General features: G+C 34.0%; 2 protein-coding genes across 4 annotated transcripts in view; one reads left to right on the top strand and one right to left on the bottom strand.

The window, feature by feature from the left end:
• Nucleotides 1-19,343, bottom strand: part of LOC127163269 (TOM1-like protein 2) — a 51,408-nt gene extending 32,065 nt beyond the window's left edge. For all 3 annotated transcript variants that reach the window (XM_051106421.1, XM_051106422.1, XM_051106423.1), the window contains exon 1: nt 19,257-19,343. In XM_051106421.1, the coding sequence (XP_050962378.1) occupies nt 19,257-19,308 (52 nt within the window). In that variant the 5' untranslated portion in view covers nt 19,309-19,343. The remainder of the gene's footprint in view (nt 1-19,256) is intronic.
• A 528-nt stretch (nt 19,344-19,871) lies between these two features.
• Nucleotides 19,872-27,022, top strand: drc3 (dynein regulatory complex subunit 3). The gene is made up of 13 exons (XM_051106426.1): nt 19,872-19,947; nt 20,128-20,317; nt 21,553-21,669; nt 21,766-21,932; nt 22,051-22,197; nt 23,090-23,209; nt 23,617-23,729; nt 23,822-23,996; nt 24,100-24,231; nt 24,860-24,932; nt 25,007-25,128; nt 25,316-25,447; nt 26,794-27,022. Exons 2-13 carry the CDS (start codon nt 20,164-20,166, stop codon nt 26,902-26,904), a joined length of 1,563 nt encoding a protein of 520 aa, XP_050962383.1. The 5' UTR covers nt 19,872-19,947; nt 20,128-20,163; the 3' UTR covers nt 26,905-27,022.
• Nucleotides 27,023-27,039: the final 17 nt, after the last annotated feature.

Below are 27,039 nucleotides of genomic sequence, written 5' to 3'. Positions count from 1 at the left end.
AACAATAGTTTTTTTTAAAAAATGCAAAATAACACAAAAACCCAACAACACAAGACATTTGAGCCTGCAACTGACGGTTTAGGAGTTATGAGCGATTTCATATTTTTGATCACTGTAGCGCCCCCAGCAGGCCAATTGGGGTGAGCTTTGGTCACGTTGTAGGCAGTGTGAGTACTACCATCTCTCCAAGTTTCAAGTCTCTACGACTTACGGTTTGGTCTGCATGATCAGTTTTACGTGGAGATGGTTGATCTGTGACCATGACAATTACAATAGAAACTTTCTACGATACTAAAGGAACACTGTCACAAAAATTCAAGATGCAACTTTCAGTTACTCCCCAACACTATTAGAGAAGATCAGTGTCTAGCAGAAGAGATTTCAGCTTTACTGACGTCCGTCTGTGACGAGGCTTGACCTAAACTGACCAGGCCTGGATTATGACTTAACTTTCAGATGTAAATTTCCTCACTGCTTACACAACAGTAGCATAGATAAGGTTTCAAGTTTAACTCCAAAGTGTTCCTTCCCACGGTTTATACAGTGATGATACAGTGAGTGCTTTTAACAGAGATTTCACCAGCAGGTGTTTCTTAATTATTTAAACATGTACAGTTACTTTTAGGAAGAGTGTGATGAAATAAGATCTAGTGTCACAATCTTTTGAAATTAGGTGTGAAGTAACACGAGTGTCATTCTTGTACGTAAGAGCTTGCAGCTAAAATGTTCTTTCACATCTCGCCACAGAGCAACACATGGTTTTATTGAGGATGTACACTTGAGTGAGATTTCACTGCCTCAGCACTGCTTTCCTGGTGAGTGACTCAGGATAAGGGTGGGGACTGCTAACGAAATACAGCAAAGGAGAACTGAGCGAGAGGAGGACATGTTCACAATCTGACCATCTGCCTCTAAACCTTATCCAAACTCAAAACAACCTCTGTTTCTTCTACACACTGCTGAAGAGTTTCACCGTTGGACAAACAGACTAGAAACTGCAAACTTTTTTGGTAGTTTCTATAATGATTTTCAAGGAAAATCCAAGAAATTCTGTGAATTGTAAAAAATGTATGAAATGAATTTAAAAAAGTGCTGTCAATCAATAATTTTTTTTCTGAAATTAATCACGATTAATCACTTAACATTAAAGCTTTTAAATATACTTTTCTATTGCAATAATTTTGCATTCAATTTAACACTCAAATTTATGTAATAACATTTAATATTTGTTCAATTTTTTTATGATTAAAAGTGAGTATCACTGATACCAATATTAGTAATGTCTCTAGAATTTTCCCTAATATTTAACCATTGACTATAGGTAGGGCTGTGAACGATTAATCGCGATTAATCGCATACAAAATAAAAGTTTAAGTTTGCCTAATATATGTGTGTGTACTGTGTGCAATTATTATGTATATATAAATACACACAAATTAATGTGTATATATATGAGAAATATGTTACTAATATACAAAAGAATTGTATTTATATATAATATAAATTATATAAAAATTATAATAAATATATATGCTTGAAAATATTTCTTAAATATATACATGAATGTGTTTGTATTTATATATACATAGTAGTTATACACAGTACACACACATATATTAGGCAAACTCAAACTTTTATTTTGTATGCGATTAATCGCGATTAATTGTTGACAGCCCTAACTATAGGCATTAGTATTGTAGTATAAACGAGAGCTATCAATTTTAACATTTATTACACTTTTAATTTCTAATTTAAGTGAACTTAAAACAATCCTCGCATAAACCCATTATTTACCTGTGCACTTTAGCAAGTAGGAAACATACAGAAATTAAATAAAGTTATCAAACACTAAATACTAAATTAAATATAGATGAATCCTTAAAGCTACAAAAGTTATTGATTTTCTATTTTTTCTTTTGTTCTTTAATTAACTGACGTCACAGCAACTGAGTTATTAGCTTATTGGACTGCTATTACTTTAAGAGCTGCCACTGCTGAAGGTGACGTGGATCTGACACACACGCTCATAGTTTCATTCGCATTTTAATATGATATTCGCATATGAAATGATACAGGCTACAGCACGCAACGCCACATTTGTACACGTAAATTGAAGCTTGCTATGAGCACAGTATAATGGCTGACAGAACAGGAAAATTAGTTTTTACTGTCATATTGCCTGTTTTTAATGTAGTTAAACCAGAAAAATTAATCGCCTGCATTAACATGCAAATTTTGATACAACAAATAAGACTTTTTTAAGTGGGGAAAAAAAAACTTTTTGCACTCACACATCCCTTATGGCAGCTTGTTTACACCATGGGGATAAAAACTATTTTCATCTCACAATTCAGACTTTTCCCACTCTTTTTCGGTGATCATTTTCCAGGACATTTTTATTTTAATACAGGCAGGAATAAAAGACAAAAGAATACCCTAAAGTAAAATATTCTTCTCTCAAGAAGTCTTTAAAAACATACGTTTTATGGCCATGACTTAACTACAAAATAAGCTCCTTAATATGAGCTCTTAATTATAACTGACAACACTGATTTTAAGAACCAACTTCAGTCCTATAGCAAAACTAAATATATTAAAAGAATTACATATTATTTACCTATCTGAAAATATAAAAAGAAATTAAATCAGTTCATTATTTATGCTAACAATAATATTAAAGAAAATATTTAAAAATATTGGCATGTGTCCTACAAATATTTTCAATTATGACCCTTTAAAAGGGTTTAGTAAAAACTCTCTTTTTTTCTGTTTTCGGCAGAACTTTTCATATGCTTTATCCTGGCTGAAGCACTTTTGTTTCAACCTATAAGAATAATCAGCCTATGTTATACTGTAGTTTAGTTAAATATATTAATATTAATAAGGTGAGTCTGAAAGTTTTATGTTTATTTGATGGTGATTTCACATTTTTTGTTTGTATGGCTAAATACAAATAAAAAGTGAGCATTCATTTATTTGTACCATTTTTTTTTTAAATGTTTTTATAGAAGGAGGTTTCATGGACTTCATGGAGTTTGTATAGACATCTGCTGTGGGCGTTCTAGGCAGTAATTCTGAGGCTTTTTTAAATATTGTTCATATCTATATCGGAATTATATCATATCGATCAAACTTAAGAAATATATCGTGACATAAAAAGAAAGAAAGATTATACATACATGAGCAGTTTCTGATCTAATTTCAAAATGTGAAGCAAAAACAGAAGTCTAACTTTATCTCTGTGAAATTATGCTACATAAAAAATATCTGAAGAAAACAAAAACAGCACACATTGAGAGCGCAAATTCACTCTCTGACAGCAGGTGGTGCTTATGGAACAGCAGTGATGCAGCGTTTCCCTGGTTACCACAGTAAACAAAGCAGCACTGCACTTAGAAATACTACTTTAATATGGATAGTACAGTGTCAAGAAGAAAAGAAAATACCATCTAACCATCTAAGAGATACATATACTGTACTGTACTCATTCATTCATTCTGGAAATAAGCCCCTGTTAGTTAGTTAGTTAGTCAGTCACTCAGTCAGTTAGATAGTTAGTTACGATTCTATTTCAGGTTGACCCTAAGTGTAACAACGCATAACAGTCCCCATATTTGGACAATGAGGTCAAATTAAAATAAGCCTATATATGTGAACTATATAGCTGAACCAATCTGTTTGTTTAAACCATCGACACAATTCTTGCTAAGTGCATTAAGACCGCTGACACCAAAATAACATGAAAAGTCCTCAGTGAAACATAACACACATAGAAAAATGGAAAGATCTGTTAAAAGTTTACAGACATGTCTCTTAAGCCTTAAAGACAACACATGCAATGCAAAATGCAACTACAGGTAAAACATCTGTGAAAAATAGATATGGAAAATTTCTTCATATTAACACAGTACATCAGGCCCTATTTTTACAGACTGCGTGCATGAGCAACAAAGCGCCAATGAACATCTGTATAAACAAACTGAAACTTCTGTTCATCAAGATATAATTAAATGTGTTTCTGCAAATCTGCATTTAGATAACATGCATGTGACATACAACGCCCACTTAGGTTATAGTTTCCGAGTTTTACTACATTTGAATCACTATAGGGTGGCTGACCACAGATGTGTGCTTTGGCCAAAGTGAAACACCACAAACAAATGTAGAGCATGCAACAGTTTGATCTCTCCACAGCTGATGGACATTTCATAGCCGTATCTATAGTACGTTCAAAAATTTGCAATTTGTTTTGCTTTGTTTTATTTTATTTATTATTATTAACTTTTTTTTTTTTGATCAAATAAAATTTCTATTTATATTAGATGATCATGTGACACTAAAGACTGAAGTAATAATAAAAAATTCAGCTTTGCATTACAGGAATAAATTAGCCTTGGCGAACATAAGAGACTTCTTTGGATTCAAAGGATCCTCTGCAGTGAATGGGTGCCGTCAGAATGAGAGACTAAACAGCTGATAAAAACATTACAATAACCCAAGTAATCCACACCACTCCAGTCCATCAATTCATGTCTTGTAAAGTGAAAATCTGCATGTTTGTATTCCACTGACAGATTTGTTGTGAACTGTTTTGGACCATTTGTGCTGGTAAAAAGGGCTTGATCTGTGCATATTTCTCTCCTGATTCAGACAAGATGACTTTTTCACTGGAGAAAGCAGTTTATGGAAATTATAAATGTCTTAATGATGGATTTTAACTGATGACTGTAGTTGTGTGGATTACTTGTGGATTATTGTGATATTCGACCTCTCATTCTGACGGCACCCACTCGCTGCAGAGGATCCACTGTTGATCAAAAATTTGCAATTTGTTTTGCTTCGTTTTATTTTATTTATTATTATTAACTTTTTTTTTTTTTTAATCAAATAAAATTTCTGTTTATATTAGATGATCATGTGACACTAAAGACTGAAGTAATGATAAAAAATTCTGCTTTGCATTACAGGAATAAATTAGCCTTGGCGAACATAAGAGACTTCTTTGGATCCGAAGGATCCTCTGCAGTGAATGGGTGCCGTCAGAATGAGAGACTAAACAGCTGATAAAAACATTACAATAGTCCAAGTAAATCACACCACTCCAGTCCATCAATTCATGTCTTATAAAGTGAAAATCTTCATGTTTGTAAGTAGGGCTGCACGATTATGACAAAAATTATAATTGTCGATTATTACCTTGAAATTGTAATTGCGATTATTGATTACAACTATCACAATTTACATTGAATGATGTTTTGAATAGCTTTGAAGCAAAGCTATTTTTTTCATTGTTTAAAGCAACCATATTTTTATATATAGTTTCTTCTTAAAATATAAAAAAGTAAAAAATGTAAAAATTAAAACAAACAGAGGGGAAAAAACCCTTAAGATAACCTGTAGGAAAAACACACACATCTTAAGAAGGCAGAATAATGTAAGTGGATATATATATATATATATATATATATACATATATATATACACACATATATATATATATATATATATATATATATATATATATATATATATACATATATATACACACACATATATATATATATATATATATTTTTTTTTTTGTAATTGTGCCTTTGAACGATTACATACGATGGCATCTGTAATTGTAGTCACGATTAGAAATTCGATTTATTGTGCAGCCCTATTTGTAAGAAACAAATCCATCATTACAGAATTTTTGTACAAAATACAAGCCCATTACACATAACAATACATCCTACCATCAAAAAAGTCCATTCCCTGTTGTCCTCACACATCAAAATCCACTGGCATATTTGTTGTGAACTGTTTTGGACCATTTATGGGCTTGATCTGTGCATATTTCTCTCCTGATTCAGACAAGATGACTTTTTCACTGGAGAAAACAGTTTATGGAAATTAAAAATGTCTTAATGATGGATTTTAACTGATGACTGTAGTTGTGTGGATTACTTGTGGATTATTGTGATATCTGAACTCTAATTCTGACGGCACCCATTTGCTACAGAGGATCCACTGTTGATCAAATGATGCAAAGATACCTTTCTCCAAATCTGTTCCCATAAGAAACAACCTCATTTACACCTTGGATGGCCTTAGTGTAAGAAAATGTTCCTTTTTGGGTGTACTATTCCTTTAAAAAACACCAAAATGTATGAGTTGCCTCAAATACACAGACAATGCCAAATTGTCTTTTACAACCGGACCAAAACTCCCATCAATCCACAGCGCTGGACATCAGCTTGGCAGTGCCAGCGAACTTTCGCTCGACAAACTGGGAAGTGTCTGGAGCATAACACCACTTTCACGGCTGGGTGAGGCCTTTTCCTGTAGTCTACAGAACCGCAGGAAATACTCCATGCCTTATTCATACCCCTGAGCTGCTCTTCTATCAAACTGACAGATGTGACGAGGCGGAGAGAAGACTGCTGCTACTGTCTGCTCGCTCACCAGACACAAAAGCACAAGAGTTCATAGCAGCACTCTTCTTCTCCTGTCCTACAGCATGTTTGCTTCACCTGGAGGCTGAAAAAGCTGCAGTCTCACCATGAGAGTGCATACAGAAAAGTGGAAGAGTGCTTGACTAGACTAAACAAAAATAGAAAGCTGTGCAGTACAGTGATAGGCTGATATCTCAATATTTGGGCATTTTGAGATAACTGAGCTTAAAAAGTGTATCAGTTCCTAAGAAAAATATCCCTATTTAAATCTTTAAAACCTACACTACTCACAGAAACAGATATTTTTCTGACTCAACACACATCAACTCGCTTCAGAAGGCCTTTATTAACCCCCTGGAGCCTTGTGGAGTACTTTTAATGAAGGATGAATGCACTTTATTGGAAATCTCAAAAGCCATTCACTGTCATTACAAAGCTTCAAAGAGCCTGAACAGTTTTCAACATAACTCCGATTCGTCTTAAAGACGAAAGTCATATACACCTAGGATTTTTAGATAAACTATCATTTTAAGAAAGGGAGGAGATGAAAATATTTGTTTGCTGCAATCAGCATTATGCCACAAATGCTGTCAACTTGGCTTCACTTGTACTGAACCCAGAATATTCCTTTACCCAACCAAGCAACTTCTTATGGAAAATCCTCCAGTAATCTCCTCAAGAAGATTTGTGGAGTACAAGACAGAAGGCAGTAAGTTAAACAAACAAGAGCAAGAAAATAATAATAAAAACGGAAAATTATTGTGTGCTGGAAAATGGTAGACAGGTAAAGAAAGTGAGCGTAAAACAGGCAAGACGAATGGCTGAGTACAGCCCTGCGGCGGAAGACAGCGAGTGCTCAGCCCAGCTGGCCGAACACCGGGAGCTGGAGCATTGGTCTGGATCACGTGGTCTTAGGCAGTCAGCGGGCCGTACCAACCTCTGCCAAACACCACACGGCCATACAATCGCACACATCAGCCAAACCTGTATGCATCAGTGCTTTCTAATGTTCATCAGTGGTGGTGCTGTAGCTGCTGAATATACAGAGAGATTCATCAAGAACGAATGACTCTTGACTCCTAAAGAGCTGAGTCTTTTTTAATGAACTGGTCAAAAAGACAGACAGATTCACATTATGCCTCTAATCAGTCTGAAGGCCATCCGTCACTTTGACAGATTACACTGAGGGTGAGCTATTGTAAATTGTAGCTGTAATTCTCACACCTTTCCAGTTGGTGGCAAGTGCGCTCCAGTGTGGCAGCAGAGCACGGAATCCAAAACAAAAACGAAACTGTCACAAATCTTTTGCTATGTGTTTAATTTCGCGTTTAAAGGCGAGTACTACAGTGATCTCTCATGCCACATTAAAGAGCTCCATTACAGTATTTATTGGTTGAATTTCCTAATGAAACGGACAGAATTTGAAATCTGGGACTTTTTCATATCAAAAGTAACAAAGCACAAAGCTTAGCCTATTGCAATTTATTGGATGGGAGGTGCACTATGTTTCATTCATCAGCTGAAAACAGCATAGACCAAAAGACCGTATGGGATTTAAGAATCTATATTTACAGCCTATATCGCCCTGTAGGTTCATGATTAAAAATAAAAATGTGAATAAAAATAAAAGCAATTAAATGTGTTTTTATAATTAAAATATGAAAATTAAAATGACGGGTAACAGTAGATTATGACAAATTCTTAATGAATTTTTACGAACCTGTCCGTCAAAATGACGGACAATGTTAAAGTCTAACGCAACCCCAGATATATACACATATTACAAAATACATATGTAAACATATTATTTTGGTTATTAAACCCTGCAATAAACTGGCCAGAATTGTTTCCTGTGTTTTCCCCGAGACAACAGGATATGCTAGATATGGGACCCTATAGGGCAAGCAGTTTGGAAAATGGATAAATGTATACAGAAGATCAGTGACTTCACAAGAAAGTTGGCTGCCAGCGAGATATTTTAGTAATGCTAAACACTTAGCAACACTTCAGATTCCAAAGCTATTTATGTGGAGCCTCATTAAGTCCTTGTTTGTGATTTCCTTCCCTAAAAGTTCACGCCTCGGTGGGCCAGTTGCAGACCTGAAAAACACCCACTTTGGTCTGAGAGGAGGGGATCCAACACTTTTACCATCATCCTTTAATCTCTCTAAGGACAAACATTATAATCTTGTTGTCGCCACATTAACAAAGCGACCTTACAGAAACTGGCAACAAGACATATCTGAAGAAACTCAGTGACCTTAAAGGATTTTTACAGAAGGGAACAAAACTGTCTTAAAACACAATTAAGCCTTTAGAAACTCTATTAAAAAAAAAAATCAGAACTAGCTTGGGCTGTTACACATCAATACATTAAGCTCATGCATGTGCTAAAGTTGAGTAGCAAATATGGTAAAGTCAACAGAGCTCTTACAAAATCTATGGAGAAGAAATAGTTTTATTATATTAGAAAGTCTAAGGCTACATGAAGATTTCCAAGACATTAAAAGTTCCTAGAGACATAGCTGGAAGCCTAATTCCTTAGTTTAAAATGTGTTGTACCAGAAAACCTTTGAGAGTGTCATATGTCATAAAATGTTTGATCAGAGCAACTGAGAAAATCCTGCAATCTACAGCCAAAGAATTGCAAGATGACCCGACGAGAGGAGGAAAAACATTTCAATGCACAGTATAAAAAAAACAATAGACAAGTATGGCTTTCATGTTGGGGCATCTTGCCAAATACCACGACTTGAACATGCTAAAATTCATTTGGTTAGACCTGTGGAGTTCTGGAAGAATTTTATGGAGTGATGTGACCAAACTGGAACTTTTTGGACCCATGGATCTGTTTTGGGGTTGTTTTACTGTAGCAGAATGATGGACATCACGAATTCTTCAAACTATTAGGCCATTTTGGCAAGAATTGTGAAGCCTTTGGTGCAAAGAAGACTGAAGCTAATGATCAATGGACTTTCCTGCAGGACAATTATCCCAAAGTATACATCCAAATTTACTTAAGCTTGGTTCAGGTCTCCAGATCTAATTCTCATTGAAAATATCTGGTTGAATTTGAAGAAAGCAGTGGCAAAGTGAAAACCAAAGATTATCAGTGATCTGAAAGCTTTTTCAGGCGAGGAATGGCCCAAGATTGCAGTAGAGAGGTGACAGAAGCTTCTAAACACTTCCAAGCAGCGTTTATAGTTGTTTTTAAAGAATACAAGATTCTGCACCAAATTTGACTTTTGGGGGTTGAATAATTTTGAACATGAACGTTTAGAGCCAATTTGATTTTTTTTCATTATTCATCAGCTCAAGTTCTCAGAATTACTAAAATGTGTATTAATAAACTTTCTCCAATAGTGTCCTGATGCCTTTGTTAAATTGTTTTCACAAAATTTTGTTCTCTGCAGCAAAATGTCTTGCAGATCAAGGGGGTTGAATAATTTCGATTGCAACTGTATTTCTGTCACATTTTTTTCAAGTTAAACAGAACTTTTATTTTGACGGGTTGCTGTGAAGCCCTGTACGTTTCTGTTTGTATAGGATATGACGATATTTTTTTTTTTACTCAAATGAAACTGTAAAATGCTCATGAAGTGACTCTTAGAGCAGTTCTAGAGATTATATTCATGTGTTCATGTAGTCGGTAGAGTCTGAAAACACCGCAAGCATCACACGTGCTTCAGTATGTGTGTAGTAAAGGAAACCGCATACCTGCCCCATTCATTCACACAGAGACACACAGAACATGTAGGATTCATATTTAAATAGTATTTTTGTGGCTTAATATTCACAGAAACTAGTCCATATTAAGTTTTGATTTAGTGCTGTTAAATGATTATTCAAGATTAATCGCATCCAAAACAAAAGTTTTTGTTTGGATGTGATTAATCATGGTTAATCGTTATATAGCCCTATTTTGGTTTACGTGTAACGCCCCATTCACATGGGGCGTCCGCGTTAATGCTTCTCATTAACTTTGAACAGAGTGACATCAAGCATTGCCGAACTGAATTATGGGTCCGTTGCGTCGCGTCACTGGTGTTGCTCACGACAGAAGTTAAAAAATTTTCAACTTTTCAAGCACCAACGCAGGCGTTAGCCAATCAGATCACCTTATGCAAATATACCACAATGTAAAAAACAATTTGTTGAGTCAACTTAAAATAATTTGTAACCTGGCTGCCTTAAAATTTTAAGTTCAGTCAACTCAAAAAAAGTTTATTCAACTTGAAATGTTAAATTATACTAAGTGACAACTTGGATATTTGAGTTGAATCAACTTAAAATTTTAAGGCAGCTGGGTTACTTACCCATCTGTTAAGTTTAGCAAACACAAATATCTAAGTTGCTACTTAGTACAACTTAACATTTCAAGTTGACTAAACTTATTTTAGTTGACTGAACTTAAAATTTTAAGGCAGCAGGGTAACAAATTATTTTAAGCTGACTCAACAAGTTGTGTTTTTTATTTTTTACAGTGTAGTGCAGACGCTAGCCAATCCCGTTTGGTGCACACGCTGGCCAATCAGCATGAAGCTTTAGACACGCCCACTGTGAAGCATTAATGCTGACGCCCCCGTGTGAATGGGGCATAATGACCTACTTTTGATTTATTCATCCAAAATTTGCCAAATTCATGACAATCTGCATTACACAGTAAATTCCATTTTTATGACTGATTCCGCAAATCCATCCGTGTTTTCCACATTGCGGAAATCATAGGGCCCTAAATTTGGTAGCCAAGTTCTTTCATAACAGTCTAGACTGATGTGCCAAAACTGCAAGGATCTTGACAATAAATATGTATTATTAAATATATATTTTTGTAAAAAAAAAAAAAAAAAAAGTTGAGGCGACATGCTATTAATTAAATTGTATCTTTTAATGTTTATATTACTATAGTTTTTGCGGTGGTTACTGGTTTTGACTATGTTATTGTGACAGCCTTATCTATTTCAGAGGCACTACTTCTGACACAGAAAATGAATCAGGAACTATGAAGCTTGCCTTGTCCATATCTGTACCAAACAATTACTAGCTATTGTTTTCCTCATTGATACACTATCAAGTTTTGATACATTGATCAAACTTTTTGAATGGTAGCGTATGACCAAAACACTTCTTTTCCCTTTATGTACTGTCACTTTCCTCCTCTGGGTCTGTCAGCTGCTAACAGAAGACATCTGCTCTTACAACAGTCCTGTGCAAGAGCTGAGTGATGAAAAAACCCAATATCTGACTCATAAATGCTCATCTGTTGGGATGCTGTCCTGTGGTCAGCACATCCTGAATCTGCAGGATCAACTTATGACCTGCAGACTCAAATCCAGAGACGTGTGGTGCTGAGAAGCAGCAAGCCACTGTTCACAAATTGTTACCAAATCAAATCAGAGCGTCCATAATACAATTCACCAGCTTACGTACAAATGATGCTGTGACAGCTAAAAGAGACATCATTCACTTCTATTTTATTTATTAGTCTTTTCCTAAACCTTGAACATGATAGACAGTTGATTACAATAAAACCGAAGTATAATATAATATAGTTTGCAATATAATGGCCAAGCACTCACAACAGGATTTGCAAGCTTGCACAGAGCATGTTTTGGCCTAAATGTGAATATGAAGCACAGCTTACACAAGTCATTTTCAAAGCAAGCAGAGCTTTGTTGCTCACCACAGCGAATTTGCATAACCAACTTGAACAAGCAAAATTTGCAAGAAGTACTTTTTTGTGAAGCTCCCAACTGCTTGAATTCATGTTGAAATGGCTGCATTTTGCTCATGAAATTCAGAAAATGTAGCCAATCATTAAAGGGGTCCTATTATTCTCTTTTTCAAAGTCTTGATTTTGTTTTGGGGGTGTACTAGAACATGCTCTCATGCTTGGTGGTTCGGAAACCACATTTTTTTTTTTTTTCACATAATTTACATTATTAAAAGAAAGTCTCATACACCTAAAATGCATGGAGGGTGAGTAAATAATACACTACAGCAGTTTTGAGTCCTATCATCAGCCTGCGAGATCGCCGATACATATTGTCATGCTAATTTATTTAATTATTTTTCATACTTAGTTTCATTGCCTGAAACCAGCTCCAGCATAAAAGCTAAAAGCAGCCTAACATTATTAAAAAAGATCATCACTGACCAGCCTAGCCTATTCTAGTGCAAGTTTATGCATTTTAAAAAACACTCGCGTTATAAGTGAAGCTAACGTTATCTACAATGTACGACGAATAAATGTCTTACCACACACTGCACACATCTCCGCGCGTTACGGAGTAGATCACAGCTTTGGCATGTGCTTCGACCCCCTGTCCTACACACATCTGCGATGCGTTACTGCTTGTCAATGCTTGTGTTTATACCCGCCGCTCTGTGGCTCGCTGAAGCAGTTCTCCGCGCTGCATCGCTAAAGTTAGGCTAATTCCCCACTTCGTCCCTACCCTCCCTTCAACAATTCAATTTAATGATATTCTAATGGACCGCGTTGTGACATCATTGTATGCGAAAAACAAACGTTGTAGTCCAAAGGAGCCGTTCGTTGTAGTTCTTGGAAAGAGATTTTTTAAAAACAAAATATCTCCCTTTGGAGCGGACTTCGAGATTTGTAACTTTGTAGATCTTTTTTTATGCCCAAAGATACACACCACACACTGACTAAAATTCAAAAAGTGAAAAAGCATAATAGCACCCCTTTAAAGCTGGGGTACAATTAAAGGCGTAGTTCATTTCCAGAACAAATATGTACAGATAATTTACTTACCCCCTTGTCATCCAAGATGTTTATGTCTCTTTTTTTTCAGTCGATAAGAAATTATGTTTCTTGAGGAAAACATTTCAGGAATGTTCTCCATATAGTGGACTTCAATGGTGCCCCCAAGTTTGAACTTCCAAAATGTAGTTTACATGCAGCTTCAAATGGCTCTAAACAATCCCAGCCGAGCAAAAAGGGTTTTATCTAACAAAACGATCGGCCATTTTCGAAACAAATTTACAATTTACACTGTGTGCATAATTATTAGGCACGCTAATATTTTGGTCATATTTTTTTTCCAAGCACATTTTACCAATTCCAAACCACATCAATCTTAATAACTACTATTAATTTTGTATTTAATCATTTATACGTGATATATATTTGTCCATGAAGGCTGGAAGTGAAAAACCCCTCATATTCAGGTGTGCGTAATTATTAGGCACGTTTTCTTTTACATATAAAAAAGCCAAAACAGAGATTTAACCCAGACTGAAAAGTCAAAAATTATTAAATGCCCATGAGAAGGATGCAATACTAATGCAATACTAGAAGTTAAGGCATGACCATTGGACAGATAAATGCTCGTTGGGTCAGCACTAGAGGTCGACCGATGTATCGGTTTTGCCGATTAATCGGCACCGACAGTTGATTGGCGGAGCTATCGGTTATCGGCAAAAATCCATGCCGATAGTTTTTCCGGGTCGGGTCCGTTGCTGGAGCGGCTCAGAATTTCCTCATTATACAACAAAGTCCCTATAGTCTTTGTTATACAGCACGGGAGCAGCCTCTAGTGGCGGAAATCACTGACAGCACGTGCCGTTTGTTTAGACACGTGACACTGCGCCCTGCACAGAGCGGGACACTTCAAAGGCGGATTTAAAACGTTGACAACGAAACGGTGTGTACAGTATACTGTAGTGCATGTTTTCATGTCATTACAAAGTGATGAATTTGTTGACTAGATGCTGCATTAGTGGAGAAAAGACAGCAGTTTACTTTTGCCCGTTTGGTGATCAAATAAAGTCTTGTAGACCGCCGCTTGAACTGAATGCGATGCATCCAGTGTGTGTGATACCGGATAGCTGCGAGTTCTTCTAGATGGCGCTGCACTTTTACCCATTGTGTGACTAATTATTTTAATATTTGAATTAGATAACCACAAATGTTCTAGAATAGAAGCAGTTAAATTGTGAAAGTACACAATATCCATATGTATGCAGTTTCAATACTGTGTACCTTGTATAGATATTTAAAGATGGCCATCTTTAGCTTGATTGTTGATGTAATGGTAACACTTTACAATATGAGTCCATTTGTAACATTAAGATTGATAAAAAGCTGTAGAATAGAAGTATTTTTCCTTAAGTGTGTTAATTTCAACATTTACTGATATATTAAAAAAATGTTAGTTGTTTTTGTTAATATTAATGAACAATTAACTAACGATAATGATCAATATATAATTAATCATAATATTTTTTATTAATTTACAAAGTATGGTATAGTAGGCTACTTTTTTTTTTAATTGTAGAGCACTATTTATTTTCCGTTCAGTATCCATTTTAAAAACTATCGGTCAATTAATCGGTATCGGCCAGTGTGGTCCAACCTAGTTATCGGTATCGGTAAAATCCCATATCGGTCGACCTCTAGTCAGCACGGTGAGAAAAAAAACAGTGGAGAAGAAAAGACATGTTAACTGCAAAAGAATTGAGGATTAAAGTAAAGAATTAGCTGTGAAACCTTTAGGAACCATTTAGTCTCCAGCGCCACCATTTTCCAGAGCTGCAACCTACCTGGAGTCTTCAGAAGTTCAATGTGTCAGGTTCTCAGAGACATTTCTTGGGTGAAAAATCCTAAAAGATGACCCTAATTTAAAGAGAATAACATGCTGAAGTGTTGTAAAATACATGAAGACTGTTTTCTATAGGCTTTATAGACAGATAAGTTGAGAGTGACTTTTGAAGGACCAGCATCAAATCCTTTTATACCACTCTTTCAAGAATTTATCTTCCGAAATCTGGCAGTAAGTTTTGGGAGTTCATTTTGGTCCATCTCTGCAAGTCAGACTTTTCAGGATAGGAGACAGACTAAACATGAACTCCCAAAATGTACTGCTAGATTCTGGAAGACAAATTCTTGAATCAGAAGTACAAGAGGATGTGGTGCTGGTCCTTCAAGAGTCACTCTCAACTTATCTGTCTATAAAGCCTATAAGAAAAACTGTCTTCATGTATTTCTTAACACTTCAGAATGTTATTCTTATTAAGTGAGGGTCATTTTTTAGGTTTTTTTTCTCAAGCAAAGTCTCTGAGAACCTGACACATTGAACTTCTGAAGACTCCTGGTAGGTTGCAGCTCTGGAAAATGGTGGCGCTGGAGACTAAATGGTTCCTGATGGTTTCACAGCTAATTCTTTACTTTAATTCTTAATTCTTTTGCAGTGCCTTTTCTTCTCCACTGTTTTTTTTTCTCACCGTGCTGACCCAACGAGCATTTCTCTGTCCAATGGTCATGCTTTAACTTTGCAAATTCTAGTATTGCATTAGCATTGCATCCTTCTCTTGGGCATTTAATAATTTTTGACTTTCCAGTCTGGGTTAAATCTCTTTTTTGGCTTATTTATATGTAAAAGAAAACGTGCCTAATAATTATGCACACCTGAATACAAGGAGTTTTTCACTTCCAGCCTTCATGGACAAATATATATCATGTATAAATGATTAAATACAAAATTAATAGTAGTTATTAAGATTTATTTGGTTTGGAATTGGTAAAATGTGCTTGGTAAATAAATATGACCAGAATATCAACGTGCCTAATAATTATGCACACAGTGTAAATTCTTCTTAACCACAAATGCTCATCTTGTCTAGCTCTGCGTGAACTCTGTTTTTTCTGGTTCAAGACAGTTAGGGTATGCCGAAAAACTCCCATCTCATTTTTTCCCCAACTTCAAAATCGTCCTGCATCGCTGCAGAAGTACCGACCCAGTGTTTACAAAGTGAAAATGCTAAGAAGATCAAACAGAAAACAGGTAAAACAGCGACAGAGTTTTTCAGCATACCGTAACTGTATTGACCCAGATTACACAAACTACGCACGTGCATCGCAGAGATAGATAAGACCCTTCTTCCTCGGCTGGGATGGTTTAGAGCCATTTGAAGCCGCATTTAAACTGCATTTTGGAAGTTCAAACTTAGGGGCACCATAGAAGTCCATGGAGTTATATGGGGAAAAATCCTGATATGTTTTCCTCAAGAGACATAATTTCTTTACGAATGAAGAAAAAAAGACATGAACGTCTTGGAAGACAAAGGGGTGAGTAAATTATGTGTAAATTTTTGTTCTGAAAGTGAACTACTCCTTTAACAATATTTCATGAGCAAAAAAGGCCAACTGTTTATTGTCAAAAGCATAGCGATGTAGGAAGCACACCTCACACATAAGTCACTTTCAAACTACAAATCTGCGTTACCAACTTCTGCATGAGAATTTTTTTGGCCTCATACAAAACTCCCGAAAGTGCAGATTTCTATTTAAATGACCGGATTTCACCCACAAAATGTTTCAGAGCAACAGTAAATGTGACTGCACTTTAACACTGACTAAAAAAAGCTCATCATACGCTCTAAAACTGACCTGTATTGATCAATGTCCTACAACACAAGGGAAACTATATACATATATACATAACTGTTTCCAAATCATCTGGTCCAGTATTTAAAACTGTGGTGCCAATGCATTTGGAAGGCATACAGAACACCACTGTTTAAGATACTCATACTATCTATTCTGGTCTCTGGGATTTTACAATGCCTAATGCTACCTAGGAACTCTATTCAAATACACACCGCAAACACACAATACAACGTTCAAATGAAAACATACTGCCAAACATAGATTTTCTCGCTTAACTGCTCATGCGAAACAGGGAAACACCCAAGTCAGAGTGGTTAAAGACACTACATGTGCACCAGCTTGCACACCCTGCACTGTCAACACAAACTGAAAGTCACATGATTGGATCACAGCAACTTTATGACACTTGTAACCAAATTCATGACCAGACATGTCAACACAAACTGGTTTTAAGATTTATCAATAAATCTCACGTCAACTATTAGTGAATGCAATGAAACCTGAATACTAGTTGTCAACAAATGACATGAAGATTCACTTTTCACCATCAAGATTTCAGGTTAAAACTGTACACAGGCTATTTAAAGAAAAAATCTGTATATTCAAGGTCCTGTAACTATAATATATTGTGTCAATAATATATATTGATAAAAAAAAAAAAATACACTACCGGCCAAAAGTTCTTGAACAGTAAGATTTTTCATGTTATTAAAAAACTATCTTCTGCTCACTGCATTTATTTGATCTAAAATACAGCAAAAGCAGTAATACTGTGAAATATTTTACTATTTAAAATAACAAATTTCTATTTGAATATATTTTAAAATGTAATTTCCAGCATCATTACTCCAGTCTCCAGTGTCACATGATCCTTCAGAAATCATTGTAATATGCTGATTTGCTGTTCAAGAAACATTTATTATTATTATCAATATTTAAAACAGTTGAATACATTTTTCCAGGATTCTTCAATGAATATAAAGATCAGCATTTATCTGAAATAAAAAGTTTTTGTAACATTATACACGATACTGTTCAAAAGCTTGGAGTCTTTTTTTTTTGTGGGAAAGAAATTATTAATACTTTAATTATAAAATTTATATTTTTATTTAGCAAGGATGCTTTAAATTGATCAAACGTGATGTAGACATTTATAATGTCATTTATAATGTCAAAATATTCCTATTTCAGATAAACGCTGTTCTTCTAAACTTTCTATTCAACATAATAATAAATGCTTTTTGAGCAGCAAATCAGAATATTAGAATGATGATTTTTATATTTTATAATATTTCCATATAAAAAAAAACAGTTGTTTTACTGATTTTGCTGTACTTTGGATCAAATAAATACAGGTTTGGAGAGCAGAAGAGACTGCAGTTCAGAAACTTTTGACTGGCAGTGTATATTAATATATAACAAAATAAAAAAAAATACAAAAATGATAAAATATTACAAAAATGAATACAGAAATACAACAATATATAGTGAATTGTGACAATATATAGCGTATACTTCACCCAAAAATGAAAGTTTAGACATATAAACATATAAACAATGATCAACTCTCACACGTTTGAGCTTCTAATGTTTACTAATCATTATTTAAATGAACAAATTATATAATTTAATAAAATACAATATTTAAAAAATGTATGTAGCAGAATCACAGATATTTTGGTAAACGGACACTACTTTTTTGTTACCTGTCTAATAATTTTGCTTTTTAAATCTATTTTGGGTCTGTATATAGTACCATGACAGTATTATTTTGTGAGATTAGTATCATGTATTAAACCAAATCATGTATTTTTACATCCTTCAGCAGTGATAGTATTCTCCAGAACTATTATAATCAACTGAATGATTATTAAGAAATACCATAACGACAAACTTCAAACCGATGCATTACAGCACTAATCAGAGAATTTATATGTTTGAGAGCAATCAGAATGAAATGTATAAACAGTGAGAAGTAATACCTTTATGTAAACTGAGGTAGTAACTTCTAAAAGTTAAATGTTTAGAGTTAGAGAGTAACGTTAGGTGGTCTGATTTAGACCAGACAGAGACTTCAGTTTCAGCCTCAGTCTCCATTCAGCCCTACTCAGATTAAAGATCTGCTGGCGAAACGCTCATATCACACTAGTTATGAATTTTCCAATAATAAACACAAATGACTAGAGTTTCCTCGTAACATCTGTGTGTTTACACCGGATGAAGATGCTGGCTAGCTCATCATCTAATTTAGCTAACAGTGCTGACTGTTCTCGCTCCAGTTTGATGCTGCCGGCTAATACGCACATTTAAAGCATTTTAACACGAGCAATGGATGAATATGTTTCATTAACTATTACTAAAACACATTCTATTAAAGAAGAGCTTATTATAAGCCGCTAACTCACCAATGCACTGGCCAACAGGAGTGCTGTACGGATTCCCCAACAAGAACTCCATCTTGATGACAACAACAATCCGCCGACAGAGAGAGGCTGACGGACGGCGCGCGTAAGCCCCGCCCAGAGCACTGTTTGATTGGTTAAAACCAGTCTAAACAAGCGAAACTTTTAATTGATTGCTCAGTACTCCTGTCAATCATGGGTAAATCTTAAAAGCTGAGTTCCTCTTATAAAGGCTCTTAATGTGCGAAAACGTGGAAATTATCTTATAAAAAAATAGGAATTTATGCACACGTTTACTTTGGGTAATTATGCGTTTTATCACTATTTGGGTTATTTTATGATGTTACACGAGAAATATTTTTTGTCTTTGTACTAAATCAGAAAATTTACATTTATTTCCATGAATGATCTTACTAATTTAAATAATGACTTACTCGGAAAATATCGCTATGCGACTCGTTATCAACAACAATAAAACAAAATACTAACTAAAAAATAAACAAGCGATACATTGGTAGCACAGAGAAGTTTCTACTATAATATCAAGCGCTTCAAATGAGGTTAAAAATTTATTTGAAATAAAAGTTACTAAATTCTATTTTAAATAGCCCGTCAATGTATTCCGGAAGTTGCTAACCGTCGTCTGTTGTTGCTAAGCAACTGTGTTGGCGTCTCCAAATAGATTTCCAGGAAGGTCTGTTATCAGCAGAGTTTATTATCAAATATGAGCTTTTAAATAACTTTGAAATGGTGACTGATACAATGTTTTGATTGATCCGTATCGTGACAGGGCTTCAAAATAAGCAATTGCTTTGTATGCACTAGATACCGCGTCACTGCACTTCTGATCTCCGTAGGCCATGTGTTTCTGCAGGTAAAAAACGGCTGCTGCCATCAGAAGCGCTGGAAAATGAACTGGCAACAGGATGAACCTAAAGTAATAGATGAGGAGATGCTACAACAAGCAATTGAAGAGCAGGGACCCCAGGGACAAGCTGGAGATATAGCCAAGAAAGAGGGCATCCAGTATGAAGACGTGCTACAACTAAGACTAGACTACAGGAGTAAGAACATCACTGATCATTTCACATCTAAACTGTATACTTTTTTAACTAATTCATTTCATATTTAATATAAATTTGTGGACGTATTTATTTATTTATTTTTCAGCATATTTCACCCCGAAATCGTGAGGAAAAAATATCGATTTTTCATTGTAATAATGATTTACATTATAAAAAAACGTTTGTTTGTCATGACAATTAAGCAAATCCCCCCTATTGATTAAATTACAATTATTAAAATGAAAAAGGAATTAAAATTATACACTACCAGTCAAAAGTTTTTGAACAGTAAGATTTTTAATGTTTTTAAATAAATATCTTCTGCTCACCAAGCCTGAATTTGATTGATCCAACTTACAACAAAAGCTGTAATATTGTGGAATATTTTTAGTATTTAAAATAACTGCTTTCTATTTGAATATGTTTAAAAATGTAATTTATTCCTGTGATCAAAGCTGAATTTTCAGCATCATTACTTCTTCTGTCTTCAGTGTCACATGATCCTTCAAAAAACATTCTAATATGCTAATTTGGTGCTCAAGAAACATATTATTAATGTTATTATTATTATGATCAATATTTAAAACAGTTGAGTAGATTTTTAAAGGATTCTTTGGTGAGTAGAAAGATTTAAAAATCAGCATTTTCTGAAATAAAAAGCTTTTGTAACATTGCTGTACCATTTACAAGCATATATAAGGTATGTATATTTTGGGAAAGAAGTTATAGAGATTAATACTTTTATTTAGCGTGGATGCTTTAAATTGATAAAAAGTGATAATAAAGACATTAATAATGTTACAAAAGATTTCTGTTCTATTTCAGATAAATTATGTTTTAACTTTCTATTCATAAGAAACCTTAAAAATTCTGCTCAGCCGTTTTCAACATAATAATAATAAATGTTTTTTGAGCAGCAAATCAGAATATTAGAATGATTTCTGAAGGATCATGTGACTGGAGTAATGATGATAAAAATTCAGCTTTGAAATGACAGAAATAAATGCCTTTTAAAATATATTCAGATAGAAAACAGTTATTTTAAATAGCAAAATATTTCAAAATTTTACTGTTTTTGCTGTGCTTTAGATCAAATAATTGCAGGCTTGGTGAGCAGAACTCAGCCTTTAAATATATATATTTATATATATTTGTTCACATTTCATTAATAAGAATTGCATGAGAAAATGTTCTTTTTATCACGATTGTAATCATACAAAAATATGTTTTTGCAGACATCCTGAAGATTTACCACCTCTGGCATTTCACCACTATAACAAAACTTCAGTTGGATAATAATGTTATTGAGAGAATTGAAGGATTAGAAAACCTCACTAATTTGATTTGGCTTGGTGAGTTAAGATTGTCCTATTGATATCAAAACAGATTGAGTGTATGTCTGTTTGAATCTTCAAACGCTAAATATCTGTAATTCTTGTATTCCTTAGATTTGTCATTCAATAATATTGAAGTGATTGAAGGGCTGGACTCTCTTGTGAAACTTCAGGACTTGAGTTTGTTCAACAACCGCATTTCTGTCATTGAAAACCTGGATACACTCCAAAACCTGCACATCCTCTCTCTGGGAAACAATGCAGTTGCACAACTTGAGAATGTAAGCCAACTGTTTGATAAAATGTGTGCATATGCAGCTAATCAATTAATTTTCCAAAAATGTATCCATCAGTGTCACTCAAACATAAAGCCAACGAAAATCATATCCAATCCCGCAGGTGTTATACCTCAGGAAGTTTAAGAATTTACGCACTCTCAATCTTGCGGGAAACCCCATCTGTGATGAAGAAAAGTACAAAATATTTGTGACAGCGTATCTTCCAGACTTGGTTTATCTGGACTACAGACTGCTGGATGAACAAATGGTAAGTATAGTAAAACATAATTTAGTCATTTATCATATTTTATATTCTTTATAAGACCTGAATATAATTGTAGTTCCTTGGCTTAGTTTTTCAGCTGACCACATGTGTATGATAAAGCTAAAATATGGATAAAGATAATACAAAATGCATGTTATTTTTTATTTAGTACTGATATTTCACATAAAAGATGTTTACATAGAGTCCACAAGAGAAAATAATGGTTGAATTTATAAAAATGACCCTGTTCAAAAGTTTACATACACTTGATTTTTAATACTGTGCTGTTACATGAATGATTCACAGCTGTTGTTGTTCATTTAGTTGTTCATGAATCCCTTGTCTGTCCTGAACAGTTAAACTGCCTGCTGTTCCTCAGAAAAATCCTTCAGGTCCCACAAATTCTTTGGTTTTTCAGCATTTTTGTGTATTTGAACCCTTTCCAACAATGACTGTATGATTTTGAGAACCATCTTTTCACACTGAGGACAACTGAGGGACTCATATGCAACTATTACAGAAGGTTCAAACGCTCACTGATGCCTCAGAGGGAAAAACCATGCATCAAGAGCCAGGGGTGAAAACTTTTGAACAGAATGAAGATGTGTACATTTTTGTTATTTTGCCTAAATATCATATTTTCTTTCATTTAGTACTGCCCTTCAGAAGCCACAGAAGATACTTAACATGTTTCCCAGAAGACAAAATAAGTTAACTTTACCCTGATCTTCAAATTCAAAAAGTTTTCACCCCCCGGCTCTTAATGCATTGTGTTTCCTTCTAAAGCATCAGTAAGTGTTTGAACTTTTGACTGTAACATTTGTCCTAATTTTCTTTTTTATTTTTGTATTTTAGTTCTGTTTATAATTATTATGTTTTGTGTTTACATCCATAGCGTGAAACTGCTAATACAGAGTATCAGTATGCTATAGAGGAAATGCAACAAAATGAGCTACAAAATGAGCAGGCAATGGAGGCTCAGAAGATCAACAATGAGGAGCTTCAACTACACAAGGTTACCACCATTACCCATTCTATCTCATAGCCAACAAATAGCCAAAATTATCAATTTTTCTTTTATGCCAAAAATCATTAGGATATTAAGTAACAATCATGTTGCATGAAAATATTTTGTAAATTTCCTACCGTAAATATATAAAAACTTAATTTTTATTAATTTATTTATTAATAAAATGCATTGCTAAGAACTTCATTTGGACAACTTTAAAGGTGATTTTCTCAATATTTAGATTTTTTTTGCACCCTCAGATTTTCAAATATTTGTATCCCAGCCAAATGTTATCCTATCCTAATAAACCATACATCAGTGGAAAGCTTATTTATTTTTTATAGTTTATAGTTTTGTGGTCCAGGGTCTCACACACACTTAACACTGGTAAATATTGCTTCCTTCTATTACAGGACGCATTCGTAGAGTTCTTGAATGGACCTCAGCTCTTTGACAGCATGTTTGCTGATGATCCTGATGCGGAGAACCTGGCTCTCCTCCCTGGAATCGAAGCGTTGCTGGAGTCATATCCTTGTCAGGAATGCCAAATATAAAAGAAATGCTATTCAAAATATAAAAAGCCTCAAAACAATCCATTTACCTTGACAATCCATGTACATTTAAGAGCAAAATGGAGGCTCTATGTGTGCAGATATTTGATTTCGGTTTGACTCAGCATGCTCAGAGAACGGCTGAGGTGGAATCCTTTTTTACCTGTTCCCGGGAGGCAGTGACTGACAATCAGCACAAAGCAGCACAAATAGCAGCTGAGTTTGAAAGCTCCAGGAGGCAGGTTAGTTTCTTCTCCCTCAGGCAAGCTGGGAAAATGATACAAGCAATTTCTCACCAGCTGGACACAACAAAATGCTCACAAATGAAATTCCATTCTATTGCAGAAGATTGCTGAGATGCAACAGATCACGGACGCCGAGCTACTTGAAGCCGACATCAGTTCCTGCCAGGAACAGGCCAATCAGCTCTCTGAAACCCTCATGAGTCTTGAACTGCAGCTGGTGGACCAATTGGAGGTCAGAATAAAAAAAAAAAACTATAGACATATATTGTTACAGGAATAGTTGACTTAAAAATGTAAAGGCCATCCAAGATGTAGATGAGTCTGTTTCTTCATTTGAACAGATTTTAAAGAAATTTAGCATTACATCACTTGCTCACCCGTGGATCCTCTGCAGTGAATGGGTGCCATCAGAGTGAGAGTCCAAACAGCTGATCAAAACATCACAATAATCCACAAATAATCCTCCAGTCCATCAGTTAACATCTTGTGAAAAGCTGTGTGTTCGTTTAAACCATTTTCACTTGTTTGATCTGTGCATATTTCTCTCCTGATTCAGACAAAATGACTTTTACTTTGAGAAAGCAATATTATGGATATAAAAATGCAGCTATTCGCTTCATAAAATGTTAAGTGATGGACTGGATTGGTGTGGATTACTTATGGATTATTGTGATTTTTTTTTTTTTTTATGAGCTGTTTGGACTCTCATTCTGATTTTTCATTTCATTTCAAATTTTTTCTGATGAAGAAACAACTCATCTACATCTTATACTATTACATGTACATACGTGTATTCTTATATATGGACCATATCATAACACAGTAACTGAACAGAGGTTTACAAATCTGCTTTTTTGAAGGAAATCATCAAAGACTTTGAGAGGAACGTCTCAGACATGGTTGGAGGATTCATTGAATATGTGCAAGGGATATATCCTTTATTTAACCAATCCTACACTCACACACATACTTTTATTCAAAAGCACTTCTTTGACTCTGGCACACATTTGCACAGTGCCGAGACCTGGAGAACCAGCACCATGAACAACAGCTTGAGATTGCCTTGGCAACACTGGAGAAGGTGGTCAAGAATGAGCTAGAGGAGGAAATCCCTGAGGATGTGGCCATGGTCAGTCTTGATCACTTAACGGAGAAACAAATAATAATTTATGTATTTATGTATTTATATATTAATAATTTATCTATTATAAATATATTGAAGAGGTCAAAAAAGTCATGGAAACTACTACCAAGTCCCAGACACTTCCTTTGGTATTGATTGCTCTTTTGTCCTCATTTCTTATGCTGCTCTGTAGCTGTTGGTGGATAAAGATACAGTGACCAATGCAGTTAGTGCTTCCCATGACACACACCTACTGAAGATTGATAACAGGGAGGATGAGCTACTGACACGGATCAACAGCTGGATGAGCGGACTGCTGAAATCAGTAAATGATTATGAACATACTTCCTGTGCCTTTAAACATAAACAGTTGTATATTATATTATATTATATTATATTATAATATATTATATACAATTATTATTTTATTTTATTTTATTACAGTGTAGCCTACAGTGCAGCTGTCTAGGATTGTACTTCATGTGTCTGAACTTTATCTGAACTGTGTCTGAACTAATTAACAAATTGTATTTATTTAGTTATTTATTTATTTAATATTGTATATTATATGAATACATAAATTTCATATTAATTATTATTATACTCATTATTATATTATATTATATTACCGTTTTAATTTATTTAATTTATCAGTGTAGCCTACAATGCAGCTGTCCAGACTAATTAACAAATTAAAAACTATTATATAGTATAATAATTATATTATATTGCAGTTTTATTTTATTTTATTTCATTTTATTATTATTTTCTATTTATTTTATCAAGTTGTAGCCCACAATGCAGCTGTCCAGGATCACACTTCCTGTGTCTGAACTTTAGACTAATTAACAAATGTTATTTATTTATTTATTTATTTATTTATTATTTTATATTATATATTACATGATATATTTGAATACATACATTTTATGATAATTATATTATATTAAAGTTTTATTTTATTACTTATTATTATTATTATTTTATTTATCACAGCTGTCCAGACTTTATTTCTTTATTTATTTAATATTGTATATTATATGAATACATTAATGAGCTACTGACACTGATCAACAGCTGGATGAGTGGACTGCTGAAATCAGTGAATGATTATGAACATACTTCCTGTGCCTTTAAACATAAACAATATAATATTATTATATTATTATATTATTATAAATAATATTATATTATTTGAATACATCAATTTTATGGTAATTATTATATTTATTATATTATATTACATTACAGTTTTATTTTATTTATCACAACTGTCAAGACTAACACATTTTATTTATTAATTTATTATTATATATTATATGAATACATTAATTAATTATTATACTAGTTATTATATATTATAATAATTGTATTATATTATCTTACAGTTTTCTTATTATTTTATTCATTTTATTTATTTTATGAAGGTGTGAACATGTCTGAACTTTAGGCTAATTAACACATTTTATTTATTTATGTATTTAATATTGTATATTATTTGAATTTATCAATTTGACATTATATTATATTATATTATATTATATTATTGGCCGTTTTTATTTTATTCTGTAATGTCACAGTACAACCTATCATGCATCTGTTGTGGATCACAAAGACTTTTTATTATTAAATAAAATGTAAATAATTTAATCTTTTTGTTTGTGTTGATAGATACACGATGAAGAGGTGACAAGGAATCGCAAGCGCATTTCAGAGATCGAAAACTACATTAGTTATGTGACGGATGAGCTGGAGGACATGCGATTGTCTGAGGACAATTAATAATCTTTCTCAAGTCAGATTCAGAAAAAAACTGTAAACCAATTTTGCTGTATTTTTTGTTAAATGTAAACAAGTACAAGCTGTTTTATTTTTGTTTATTAAATACTGAGCTGCGTTAGTTTTAATGTTTCAAGG

The sequence above is a fragment of the Labeo rohita genome, chromosome 3 (genome assembly GCF_022985175.1).
Source record: "Labeo rohita strain BAU-BD-2019 chromosome 3, IGBB_LRoh.1.0, whole genome shotgun sequence".
NCBI classification, from domain to species: Eukaryota; Metazoa; Chordata; class Actinopteri; order Cypriniformes; family Cyprinidae; genus Labeo; species Labeo rohita.
Note: the sequence above shows the minus strand (reverse complement) of the source record. Positions and strands in the feature narration are given on the sequence as shown.

Coding starts and splice junctions, on each gene's coding strand:
- drc3 (XM_051106426.1), top strand. CDS start 20,164: ATGAACTGGCAACAGGATGAACCTAAAGTAATAGATGAGGAGATGCTA. Junction 20,318..21,552: donor ACTAAGACTAGACTACAGGA/GTAAGAACATCA, acceptor ATGTTTTTGCAG/ACATCCTGAAGATTTACCAC. Junction 25,448..26,793: donor TGAGCGGACTGCTGAAATCA/GTAAATGATTAT, acceptor TTGTGTTGATAG/ATACACGATGAAGAGGTGAC.